At 37.1% G+C, this 13789-nt stretch overlaps 1 protein-coding gene across 3 annotated transcripts in view; it reads left to right on the top strand.

Annotated features, from left to right (window-relative positions):
• CSNK1G3 (casein kinase 1 gamma 3) overlaps positions 1 to 13789 on the top strand; it is an 80526-nt gene that overhangs the window by 30378 nt on the left and 36359 nt on the right. For all 3 annotated transcript variants that reach the window (XM_064176638.1, XM_064176637.1, XM_064176639.1), the window contains exons 3-5: positions 627 to 1043; positions 6541 to 6581; positions 12440 to 12509. In XM_064176638.1, the coding sequence (XP_064032708.1) occupies positions 866 to 1043; positions 6541 to 6581; positions 12440 to 12509 (289 nt within the window). In that variant the 5' untranslated portion in view covers positions 627 to 865. The remainder of the gene's footprint in view (positions 1 to 626; positions 1044 to 6540; positions 6582 to 12439; positions 12510 to 13789) is intronic.

Genomic DNA, 13789 nt, shown 5'->3' with positions numbered 1-13789 from the left:
GGAGTGTCAGTGATGAGAAATGGTGGACAAGGAGTGGGGAAGCAAATTTATGACATGATTGAATGGGACAGGAGAGAATAGGTAAATATATTTTATTTTCAGGATCTGAAAGTCATTGAAAGAACTGAAATGGTTCATAAATTGTGTCTCAAATTATAATTTCAGACAAGGAAAGGAAATAATTTTAAGTTTGTATCTTTTGATAAATTCAATAACTGTGCATCTTGAGCATTTTCTTGCATCAGCAGATATGACTTGGTGGAAAGAGACCCTCAGAAATAAAAATATTTTGTGAAATTGACATAGGATGTAACATGTCTAAATGTTGATTTTAAGTGTTTGCTTACTTAGGATGTAGTTTTATAGGGTTTGGGTTTTTTGGAAGATATCTGTTGCATTAAGCCTTGACATATTTTAGTTTCTATTTTCAGGTCACTTCAGGCACATTAGTCTCTCTTGCCATTATGAGCTAGAATCAGAGGCTTTAACCTTACAGCATCTGTAAAGCAAATATAGTTAGTTATCACTTAACTATATGACTGGATGAAGTGAAAGGTAATTCTGTACAAAAATCTTAGTGTGTTGAAGAACTCTGGTTGTTTGTTTTGTTTGTTTGTTTTTAACAGAATTTCTGAAAATACTGCCGGATATTGCTGGTGCTCTGTGTTCTGGAGATCTGTTTTTGCTACAGACACTACCAAGGCTTTGCGAATGGGATGAATATGCTGCTGTTGACTGCTTACTGACAGTAACTAACTGGGCACTTCAGTGGTGATGCTTCCATTCTCACTCTGTCCAGTTGCAATTTGCTTATACTGATTTTTAAAAAGAGCAAGGAATCTGAGCGAAGTATTGTAAACCTGACATGGATAATAAAAAGAAAGACAAGGACAAGCCAGATGAAAGAATCACAAGGCCTAGTGGGAGGTCAGGCCATAATCCACGTGGAACTGGTTCTTCAAGCTCTGGAGTGTTAATGGTTGGCCCTAACTTCCGAGTTGGCAAAAAAATTGGATGCGGTAATTTTGGAGAACTACGGTTAGGTAAGACCCTTGTTTCTTTATTTCAGCTTACATTACTAAAGGTTATTGCATGCATTCCAGGTGTGAAAATGTCAATGTGGACAGCTCTTTAAACTACCTTCAGGCTTCAGATAGTCTAAATTTGTCTTGCCCATCTTTTGTGGTTTGACCTTGGCCAGGACAGGCTCTATCATGTATTAATCTCTGTAGCAGGAGGCTTTCTGGGATTAAAAATGTTTCAGGGTTCTATGTAGTTCAGTCCTCCAAGATGCTGAAATGATTTCTTGGTTATTGTATTTATCTACCTTTTAATGACTTACTGAATCAATTTATTCAGGTGGACATGAAATGCATTATCCTGCTGTAGGTCCACCTTAGAGAGCTGTGATCTTACAGTTCTCTTGGTAAGTGTAGTAGGCACTACAATATTTTTAATAGCAGCAAGCTTTTGGATTCCTTTGTGTCCTTTCCATTAGCAGTAGTGTAGTGAGGCTAAACAGTGAGCTGCTGTTAGACAAGGGCAGTCAGAATCCATCTGTAGAGAGAATCTGTGAGGTGGGTAATTCAGTCACTTAGTTCCCTGCTGAACAGATTGATGAAAATGAAATGGTGAAGAAAGGACAAATCGAGAAGAATGTGTCAAATTTTCAATAATTTGGCCAGTAAAGCTGGAAATACTGCCATTTATTAAAACAGACTTGAAATGATGGGGTGCACTTTTGGAAGAAGATAAATTTAGCTTTGGGGAGTTAAACTTCCATGATGGCAGTATGATTAGCCACGGTTTTCAAGATCTGGGAATTCTGTACATGTTAAATGTAATTGGTCACTTCATGGCATGAATTTCAGCATTTGTGGAAGTCTTGAGTTAGAGCACTGTTTCAGGGTTTAAAGAGAGGTCGGTTCAAAAGCGTGCTTTAATATTAGAATGAGCTGTGATTGCACCCTCAATAAGCTGGCAGATGACATCAAGCTGGATGGAGTATCGATCTGCTGGTCAACAGCCAACTGAACATGAGCATGTAGACCTGCATCAGGAACTACAGAAGTGATGTGCTCAGCACTGTTGAGGCCATGCCCTCAATACTGTATTCAGTTTTGGCCCTCTCACTGTAAGAAAGATAGTGAAGTCCTGGAGTGAGTCCAGAGGAGGGCAGTAAGGGGTCTGGAGAATAAGTCTTACAAAGAGTGTCTGAGGAAACAAGAGTTGTTTAGTCTTTAGAAGAGGGGCCTGAGAGAGACCTAGCTCTCAACAGCTACCTGAAAGGAGGTTGTAGAGTAGCTAGGCAGATGATAGTCTCCCCTCACTAGTAACAAATGATAGCATGAGAGAAAATGACTTCAAGTTGCACTAGGGGAGATTGAGTTTGGATGTCAGAATTCTTCACCAAAAGGGTTTTCCCCACCTCCCTAGGTGGTTGAATCCTTGAATTCTGTGATGTTTAAAAGACATGTAGGTATGTTGCTAAGGGACATGGTTCAGCACTACACTTGTTAGAATTAGATAGTAGTTGAGTTCTATCATTTTAAAGGTCTTTTCCAACTGGAATGATTCTATGTAGCTATTGTGTTTCTCTTGATCTGCCTCTTACAACTACTACTCTTTACACTTCAGACAGCTTTTAATACAGTGGTTGCATAAAATATAAAATATATGTGCATGTTTATAACGTGCATAAAACGTTTTTGATACAGTGTTTTCTGGGGGCTTCATATCTAGTCTGAGCTAGGATGTAAACAGACTTATCATATTAACTCTATAGAGGGATGAAAGATAATATTGCTGGATCTCTGATGATACTGAATTCAACACAGTCTCAGTAAGAGGTACTCTCATTATTTCGCTATTCCTGTTAATAGTTAAACAAGACTGATATATTTTGACCTTTGCAGTTTTGTATGTGCCACTGTAGTTCAGGAGTCAGGCTGAAAGTCTGCTTTCAATTTTTCCTAAACTTTCCTAAACTGTCTTTGAATGATAGCTTTTATTTTAAATCTCCCATGGACTAAATGTTGCATTTACTATTGAAGGCAACTGTAAATAAATTAATTTACATTTTTTCCTGTCTATTATCTTGATGTGCTCAGTTTCTTTCTTTCAGATCAATATACGATTAACTCATTTGCTTGCAGCATATGCACAGTGAAATCTTCTATTTTATTCTCAATAGAATATTAAAATAGGTAAGACTTAAATCTGACAGTACTTACGTAAGCTGAACAACCAAGTGAAAGAAATAGAAGAAAGGTATTGTATTGTCCTGCAACAGCCACACCAGGACAAGTGCAGACTTTCTCCTCTTAACTTCTGGGTTTTTTTGCATTTGTAGAAGATATTTCAAAACCTGTTTATTGTTACTTGTGGGATAAGATGATTTAAATGATAAGTTACTGAAAACAGGAAGTTAGTTTGGTATCGCAAATTCTGATTTATGTTGGTTATTTTTGCATTTATATTAGTACAGTAACGAGTAATTTAAAAGTTGACATCCTTCCATCAAGCAGTTAATTTTATGTAATTCTGCAAACTGGAATGTATTTTGAGCATATGTCATGCTGTTAGATCCTAAAGACTTGAAAGAGGAAGGAAATTATTTAAGAGCAGTCAAGTTGCGCTTCAGGAGATAAAAGTTCAATTACAAGTCTGTAGCCATTACAGTTCTTCCACAAGGGAAGAGAAAAGTGGCCAAAATTCGATACTGTCTTATAGATCAAATGGTAAATTTGCAATATCTGGCAAGTGAGTGACTTAATGACTTGCAAAAGGCTAAATTGTTTTTAATATTAAGCTGTTAAGACTATGGATTTTCTGAGTTATAGTCAAGGTAAAATGATGGATAACAAAGAAAGCTTGTTTATGTTGCATTTAATGCATTATTATGCAATTCCGGCTCGGTATTTCGATCAAAGTGGTGCCAAGTCTGCTGTCTTCCATATGTTTAAGATGATTGTCCCAAGTCACCTCATGGGAAGTTTATAATGTCCTTTCTTTCTTCAGAATAAGCTTATCATTACTGCATTTGGTTACTGGAACCCAAAGTCCAGTCATGTAAATGTAACTGAATTTGTTAGCTACTCCAGTAACTGATTTGTATATCTAATAAACTGAATGACCAGAGCCTCTACCAGAGATTCTTTCAATATCTTCTAGATTGCAGTGTAATGAAAAGGTGTAGGAGCAATTTGAAACAAAGTATGTTTTTTGTCAAAAATATAACCCAAATGATCATAACAAGAAATAATTATGAAACATGCCTGAATTTCTGCTGTAGTCTCTGGAAAGATCTTGGAGTTATCTGTTCTTTCGGTGCATGGATCCGGCCATGCTGCCTGTGCCAGTTCTATTTGTTACTGTGTGGCCTTTAGTACCTTTTTATAAAATTGATCCCTTAACAGATCTCTTCTTTTTTGGCTTTGCAAGTGTATTCTATTTTTAAAAACAAGGGTTAGAGCTGAGATATGGGTCAGGAGAGACTAGAGACTCTGATATGGGTCAAGAACTGGCTGGAGGGCTGGGCCCAGAGAGTGTTGGTGAATGGGGCAACATACAGTTGGCAGCCAGTCACTAGTGGTGTCCCCCAGGGATCAGTGCTGGGCCCTGTCCTGTTCAGTGTCTTTACTGATGTTCTGGACCAGGGGACTGAGTCCAGCGTCAGCAAGTTTGCAGATGACACCAAGCTAGGAGCAGGTGTGGATCTGTTGGAGGGTAGGAGAGCTCTGCAGAGGAACCTTGCCAGGCTGGATGGGTGGGCAGAGGCCAGTGGGATGAGATTAAACAAGGCCAAGTACAGGGTCCTACACATCAGCCACAACAACCCCAAGCAGTGCTACAAACTTGGGACAGACTGTCTGGAGAGCAGCGAGGCAGAAAGGGACCTGGGGGTACTGGTGGCTAGTAGGCTGAAGGTGAGCCAGCAGTGTGTACCCATATGGCCAAGAGAGCCAATGGCATCCTGGCCTGTATCAGGAACAGTGTGGCCAGTAGGACAAGGGAGGTTATTCTTCCCCTGTACTCAGCACTGGTCAGGCCACATCTTGAGTGCTGTGTCCAGTTCTGGGCTCCTCAATTCAAGAGACATGTTGAGGTAGTGGAGCCTGTCCAGAGAAGGGCAAGAGGCCTGGAACACAAGCCCTGTAAGGAGATGCTGAGGGAGCTGGGGTTGTTCAGTGTGGAGAAGAGAGGGCTCAGGACCGACCTCATTGCTGTCTACAGCTACCTTAAGGGAGGTTGTAGCCAGGTGGGGGTCTGTCTCTTCTCTCAGGCAACCAGCAACAGAACAAGTGGACACAGTCTCAAGTTGTGCCAGGGAAGGTATAGGCTGGATGTTAGGAGGAAGTGCTTCACAGAGAGAGTGATTGGCATTGGAATGGACTGCCCAGGGAGGTGGTGGAGTCGCTATCCCTGGAGGTGTTCAATAAAAGACTGGATGAGGCATTTAGTGCCATGGTCTAGTTGATTGAACAGGGCTGAACTGGGTGATCTTGGTTGGATAGGGTGGACTGGATGGATAGGTTGGACTGGATGATCTTGGAGGTCTCTTCCAGCCTAGTTGACTCTGTAATTTGAGTCTTTGACTATAAGTGGTCTCTTCACAAGTAACCTTTAAGTTTTGGACTGACTTTTCCCTGTTTGATTTCTTTAACAAATACAAAATAAACATGGGAAATTCAGTCCTGAATGCAGAGGAAAAAATAGTCTTGTCATTAAAACACACTGATCTCATTTATGGACTACAGAAAATGAGACATATTGGAATTGCTATTTTTTTCCTTTGTCTGCTCTTTTTTACTTTTACACGTATCATGGAATCAACCAGGTTGGAAGAGACTTCCAAGATCATCCAGTCCAACCTATCATCCAGCCCTGTCCAATCAATTAGGCCATGGCACTAAATGCCTCTTTGTTGAACACCTCCAGGGATGGTGACTCCACAACCTCCCTGGGCAGCCGATTGCATACAGTTTGAAGTAATGCGTGTGGAAATATGCTTATTGAGTTATAATATCACTTCTAAAATAGCAGATGAGTTTTCCTAAAGGGTGTAAACATTTAAATCACTAATATTATTGCCTTGTTTGTCCTAACTTCAAGATTAGTTAATTACAGAGTAGAGGAAAAAAGAGGCCTAGTTATTTCTAACTTTAATTAGTGTCTGATTTTTGCAAAATCATATGACAATTTAAAAATAATTTAAAAATAGTTTTATATAATAAATACCAAAATGTAGAATATCAACTTCAATTTAATTTACCAGTTTTCAAGATTTTCTAATGTATATAAATTATACAAACTTGGTGAAATATCTGAAACTCTCAGTGAAACTTCCACTACTTAGCACTACTCAAGACCAGAGTTCCCTTTAAGGTATATTATCAGACTAATAAAGCCACTCTTACCTACCAAAACACAAATCACCTTAGATCAAAAATATTCCAAAGACTTTCTTGACGTTTGCAATTTTACTGGAGCACAAAATCAAATGTCTCACATTCTTTCTTTTTATTCTTTTTTTTCAAGGAAAAAACTTATACACAAATGAATATGTGGCAATTAAACTGGTAAGTTGTATTTGGTGTTATAGGCTCTTGTTTTTTTTTTAAAACTTGGGATAAAAAAAATCAGAATTTTCCTTTCATATATGTTGGGTTGATCTTAATTGAAATTCCTCATAGTCTTGTATGTTTTCAGATGGTTAGATGAAAGCAGTGAGTGAGAGATGTAGTTATGTACTTTGGCCATATTGAATAAAAGCAGTGTTATGTGCTGTCACTGTTCAAAAGACTAAAAACTGTTGCTAAAGTTCAGATGACTGACTGCTGCTTTGAGTCTACATAGCAGATTCATTTTCTGTGCAATTGTGCTAGTTTGAAGCTAGCTAGAATGTTTTGCTGGAAAGATTAGATCACAGGCTGTGAAAGAAAAAACAATGGTGATGTCTACTTCACTCATAGGCTTGCTGAGAGGTATAAGAACAAGAATCCAAACATAGATAAGGCACTTCTTCTTGGGGCATTGGCTGAGCTGCACTTCTCTCTAGCCTCTCTGCCATCTCTCTGACTAATCCACTTTGCTTCCTAACCCCCTGGCTGAACCTTCATTCTTCCTTGGGACTGGGGTAAGGTTGAGAGGGGTGGGAGAGGTGGAAGGGCGGTTGGGAGCCCCTCCTGGGGACTCAGGTTTCTGGGAGGGGAGTTGTGTTTCTGTATTACCTTTTACCTTGTATATTTCTGTGTATAACTGTATATACTGTAACTATCTGCTTGTATATTGAGCTAAGCTGTAAATATAAAGCTTCCTTCAAATTTCCAGAGCCGGCTGAGTCTAGTCTGGGTCATTTCCAAAGTGGTGGGGGGGCGGGCAACACCCAAACCATCACAGCAACAAGTATAGGAACGACAGATTTTATGTGCATCTGACATCAGGTGACTAAGGGGAAGCTCCAGAAATGTTGCAGAGTGCTTGTATTTAAACACTCATATTCCTGCAACAAACTGTTTTTTATCTGTAATTGCTGGTATTTGCACATCTCTTTTGGTACACATTTTATTTGCAATGATGTGTAAAATGTTTCCCTCAATAATAAACGTGGTAAATTTGGATGTTTTGTTCTTATGTCATTGTTTTGATTTTTAATTAGAACTACTCAGTTTAATTTTTGCTTCTGTATACTTTTAACTTCTTAGTAAATGACTGTGTTCATAATCACAGTATTTCAAGATTAAATTCTCTTTAGTTTTTGACGTTACAGATATTTTAGGATTTGCATTGATTTCTTATAGCTGCAGTAGGTTAGAATGTTTTGTATAATGTATTAGAGTGAATTACTGGTTGCATAAAGTGAAAGTTAAACAATGGAAACAGAAGTACACGACTGTAGGTAAAGAATCTAAAAACATTATAACTGTGTATAATAAACTCCTGAGAAATACTTATATCATTGTCCTTGCTTGGAAAAATACATATTTTAGAAGTTGTTACAGATTTGAAAATGTCCAAGTTGTGGTTTGAAAAGCAACACTGGGTGCAGTTTTGAAGACTATCATATATATGTTATACCAGATTTAAATTAATTTTCTTGTAAAATATTTTGAACTTACTCTGTATGTTTAAAACAAACAGTTTGAAAATACTTTAAAGCCCTTTCAGAAATAGTTTGCAAGATAGTGGTTATTGTTTTTAAAACACTGATTACTTGATGATACAGAGCAAAATAACTTTTAAATCTGATCAGTGGATTTTGTTTAAACTATTTTTATCATACATGTAACTATTAGTAAACTCAGATACTATTTCAAACTATTTACATTTCCAAAGATGCTGCTCAATGGCAGCTTTTATTGTATTTGTTTCTAAGTACTCAATCTTGGAAGTGTTCATTTACATCGTTATTTAATGTTACTTTGAAGTCACTAAAGGACCAGTGTACTGAAGTATGTAATTTATTTACCAGTGCTTAAAGAACTCTGATTATGTAGTGAAATTCTTACTTTGTCCTCAACATTAGTGATATGAAAAGGTATGCAGTAAACAGATGGAAATAATCGCGGTGTAAATCAATACTGGTGTTTGAGTTGTCATTGCAAGGCAAAAATACATTTACTAGGTAAACTTGTGAGTTTTTTTAGTGTAGTTTTCTTTCCTGTCTGTCAGTCTTTTAAAACTCGTTTTCAGATTGGAAGAGTTTGGGGTCTGCTAAAAGCAGCTGGCATAATTTTTTTTTTTTTTTTTCTCTTCTCTTCTCTTGTTGTACACAGTTCCAGGACTGTAACAGTTAGGTAGGCTGCAGTTGCTTATAGTAAACAGTGTTTTTCCTTTTGAAGTTTTTCTTTCTGGTGCTTACAACCTTTATGCTTTTAGAGCAGTTCTTAGGCCTGTGCTCAATCTTTGCTATCCTAAATGAGACATTTCACAATTTCCTCTCTGTTTTGCACCTGTTGTACTTCAAAGTTTAGCCTTTCTGAGTGGGATTACTTGAATTATGTTCTAATTTGAGCAGTTAACCTTGGCAGGTGTAGTTGTGGTGATCTCTCCTGCAATATCCTGAAACTGTTTTTGCATTGTTGATATACTGTTTTCTTGGGCAGCAAGACATCTCCTGTGCCAGATGTTTTGTGTATAAATTATAACTATATACTCTACTGCAAAGTGGATTGTGTGGGTCTCTCTCTCTCTTGAGAATGAGTTATAATGTCTACACGTATGCAGCAGCTTGCAGGATCCCTTCTGATGTTAGAAGTAAATGAGTTTTATAGCTACTGTTTTGACCTAAACTTTTCTTTGTGTTGAATTTATTTCCCTCATGGACAAAACTATACAAGTATGCTCCTCTTTATGATACTTAGGGCAACTTCAAGACTTACATGTGTAAGGAAATAGTTGAAATTTTAGTGCGTTTTAGCGTATGTGGTTTATATGTAAATTACGTTTGTTCTGCTAAAACAGATAGAATTCCAGGACTTTACTATTAATCAGGCTTTTTTTTTTTTTTTTTTTTTTTTTTTTCCCTCATTGTGGTCTCTTCTGGCTGGTCAGATAGTCAAGTTGGAGAGCTCTTCTAAGGACTGAGACTCTTAAGAACTGGGATTTATGAGTTTTGCCCTGCCCAGTGATATTTGTATGTTTCTGTAGGTATATTAGTATGCAAACGGATATTGTGGGATCAGTTAGTTCTTCAGGAATAGTCATTTAGAATACATGTACTGTTCCTTTCATACTTGCTTCTTCATTTAGCATTAGATTTACCACTTACCTTATATGACCCTGTACTTCACCTGAAACTCCTGTTCCCTATTCAGATATTCCCTTTCTTCTGACATTTTGTCACTTTTGATACTCTTCTTCCTTTTCCTTTTGATAAATTTTCTCCATTGCCCAAAGCCATGTCCTTTGCAGGATGCTTAACCACTCACCAGATACCAACAAAGGAATTTCTGCTTGAGCTACTTCTGGAAATAAGTCAAATTTTCTTTCTCTTTGTGTTAAAGATAGCAAGTTATGAGGTAGTCATTGTTGCTTTAACTCTGTAATCTTTAAGTCACTGATTCACGAATCATTCAGCTGTTAAGACTTTAATCCTTAAAATTTTAAGTGATGTGTGTGGAAAAAAGATTATTGCTGGTTCCAAGGCTGGAATGTGTTTTTTCCTTCTTTTTTTGCTTTTAAATAATTATTGCAGGATAGAACAGTGTAATTTCTGGACCTCTCTAGAAGGTTGCAAAACAAGTACAACTATAAACAAACTGATCTTTTCCTGTAGCAAGATTCTTACCTTTTAAAAGAAACTTTTTCTGAAAATAGCTTTTCTTTGCTGTTGCTTAAGAAAATACAAAGCACATATGGAAGATATGATTAGGAGTTCTCACTGGATTGGTAAACCTTTGAGAAGTAGGTATTAACTGAATGTTTATATTGTGCTTTGGGTTAGCAGTAGAGTTCTTGAAAATTCCTAATATTATGGTTAGGCGAAGCTTTTCACTCAGAGCCCTTTAAAAGAGAAGTGTCATCTCTTGAAAATTGTATAATAGTTTATTCTGTGTGTTTGGTACAATGTTATGAACTTGAAATAAATTTCACATTTCCGGTGTCTTTATTCTTTTGTTTGAGTGTACAAACATCCACAGAAGGAAAAATGGAGGGGAAAACACTTGTTCAAAAGAGCATATGTGATTAAGTGGCTTTTGTCTCTGTTTCTCAGTTAACTGGTGCTTAATAAACTGCAGATTTATTTTTTTGGCAGCAAGGTACCTCATTAATACAGTGAAAGGGTCTTTTGTGGATAAGAGAAGCTATCTAGTCTTTAATGTAGAATCTTTGAAATTATAAGATTTGAGTGTAAAAGCAGTGTAGTGAAGGTCATTTACAGAACATTTAGAAATCCTGGAACAGGTCTTTGCTAAAATATCGTAAAAGAACTGAGCTTTTTGAAGTAAACTAAGGGCATTAGTAGGAAAACTTGGCTTCAGAGTTCTCTGGAATTAACATGATGTTTTAAGTCATATGTTCCCAAGTCATGTGTTTTAGTTGAAATGTAGTGAAACACTAAGGAAATAGAATGATCCATGATTTATCCTTTTTTAACTTACCAAGTGTGCTTTTTAGACTTTATTGTGCAACTACATTTTTATCAATATCCTTTAGTCTTGCATTTCAACATGACTTACCTTGATATCTATCTATCTACTTATCTAACAGTCTTTCTTCTCACTTACCAATAGTTGTCACGGCCTGATTTCCCAAGCCAACTGTCAGTGTAGAGGTTGTGATAGATTCAAAAGTTCCCTTGGAGGAAATGAAGGTGAACTGACACCAAACAGTGAATAAGTTCTGCTTATTTGATCCGTAGAGTGTTATGTGAAAGCCCTTAAGACACTTGATTAGATGAGAGGAGAGGGAAATACATAATAAAAGGAGAGAAAAGAGAGAGAGAGATATAAGAAGTAAGAAAGACAGGTATCACCACCCTTGGATCCAGTGACATCTTCAGAAGATTAGTCCAGTTTCTTCGTGGTGGGTGTACATCCAGCAAGGGCTCATAGGCTAGATGTAACAACTGGGGGCCCAAGAGGTTGCAATCATTTTATACTTTTTGGGCCTGGGCTAGCCCTCCCCAGTTCACAAGGGCTAATTTGCACAAGGCCTGTCTAATGGACGGAAGATTACATTTAGCATAACTTACCTTGATTTATTCCTGTCTGTCTTTCCTAATTTATCAGTACTTTATTACATATTGCAAGGAGGGATGTGTAGAAACAAAACAAATTTAATGTGAGAAGCTTATTGTGCTTAACTGCTCACAAGATTGATTAGACAAAATGTTTTATTTCCTTAATATGTTTGGAGTTACAAGATAGTCAGTAAGATATTTAAGCCTCCTTGCAAAAATAAGGCATTTCCAGCAGACTGACAGACAATAAATGGACTGTAAATACATTTTACTACTTTTTTTTACTGTTGCTTTAGGAAGTAAAATTATTTGTTTCTATAAGACAGAGTTTTATTTGAGTCTTTGGTTGGTGTTATGAGGTAGATTTGGTTTTTGACTATTTGAGGACATAATTTCAGTCTATTTAGATGTGTTTCAATTATACATTTTGAAAGCTGCAGGATACATCACCTGTATCCTTTGGAGAGACAGGCTAGTTTTCATCTATTCTGTTGTTTGTGATTGGGTTTTCATACTGAATCCCAGTGCGGTAGAGCAGTACAAGATGTCAATGTCCCTGTATACTCTCGTCTCACTTGACTGACATTTAGGTGTTTCAGTCTTTTAATTACCAGTAATTTTGGAAGAATATTCAAACTTTCCATTTGGCTTGGAAGCAGCTTAGTTAGTGTGACAGGTAGTGGGTTAGTGTATTAGCTCATAGTCTTTGGCAGTGAGGCTTTGTTTTAAATGTTGTTTTTATTTTTAAATTAGGAGCCAATGAAGTCGAGAGCACCACAGCTACATTTGGAATACAGATTCTACAAGCAGCTAGGATCTGGAGGTAAAAAGCAGTGTGATACATTTTACTGCAATGTAATGCAGGATCAATCTTTGCACAATTTCTGGTTCAGGGATATAAATCTATTTAATAAACTATCTCTAGTTACTTAAAGCAGGAAAAAGCCCTGTGAGTCAGTGGAGCAATGCATAAATCTTTCTAGTATGGTAAGACCTTATTTTCTACTCTTTAAAGTGTGTCTGTAAGATCCTGAAACAAATCTTAATGTCTTAAATGTCACAGAATTTGTTCATATGGATATGCCTTAAACTGAGTGGTCTTAGACCTTTCCAAATACATTGTCTTTAAATAAACACTGTAAGTGATAAAGCTACTGATCTACTAATCACATATTTTTATTTAAATTTGCAATTTCAGTAGCTTCAGTATCAGTTCTACTTTATTTTCATTGATATGTCATTTCTTACTGGGTTTAAGCCTCTTAAAAATATATAGTTTAAATGCAGTTTAAGATTTGAATTTCTTATTTTGCTTCCCTTTGTAGTTTTACACCCAGAAGTGCTCTTACTATGATTTCTTCAGTGATCCATTTTGTAATGGTATGGGCAGGTTTTATTTCAGTTAATATATTTTTTTTTAATATATTAATATATTTAATCTTGCTAGATTACCTATTTTTAATCAAGTTCTTTGCATGGTCATGAAAAACATTACATAGAGGAAGAAACACAGAGGCAATAATTTTAGCAATAGCTAGCAATCATATAATAAACATTAGACTATTAGAACTGGAAAGAGGTTCTTGCAGTAGATTATGTGATTTACCCACTAGAAGGATTTGAGAAACTTATTTCTGCTTACTGCAGAAGGCACTGTAATTCAGTTAGAGAGAGACTTTAAGTATTTACTCACAAAATATTATCTCTGGATTCCTGGGGCTAACTACAGTTCCCAGACAGTACCAAAACACTTGAAGGGAGTTCTGTTGGTGTCTTAATATCTGTTAAGATTTTTATATTTTCCCAGGCTCTAACAGGGTGCTGTGAGGAAGGCAGACTATCTCTGACTTGATCCTGGTTCCTCTTTGACTCCAGATTTGGCATGGAGGTTTGCAGAGGTGCAGGCAGGATGTTTGGCAGATGTGCAGATGGGCGCAGTGTTGGTGGCACCATGTCATGAGGCACTTAATGCCTAATCCTGGTGAATTTAGGCAGGGCAGTTTCCAGGTATACAAACCTAAAGTATCAAGGCTTGTTATTATGTAGCAGGCAGAGCATGGCAGGATGCAAGGGCAGAGAGCAACGAGGCAGAAGCAATGGCAG

The sequence above is a fragment of the Pogoniulus pusillus genome, chromosome Z (genome assembly GCF_015220805.1).
Source record: "Pogoniulus pusillus isolate bPogPus1 chromosome Z, bPogPus1.pri, whole genome shotgun sequence".
Taxonomy (NCBI): domain Eukaryota; kingdom Metazoa; phylum Chordata; class Aves; order Piciformes; family Lybiidae; genus Pogoniulus; species Pogoniulus pusillus.
Note: the sequence above shows the minus strand (reverse complement) of the source record. Positions and strands in the feature narration are given on the sequence as shown.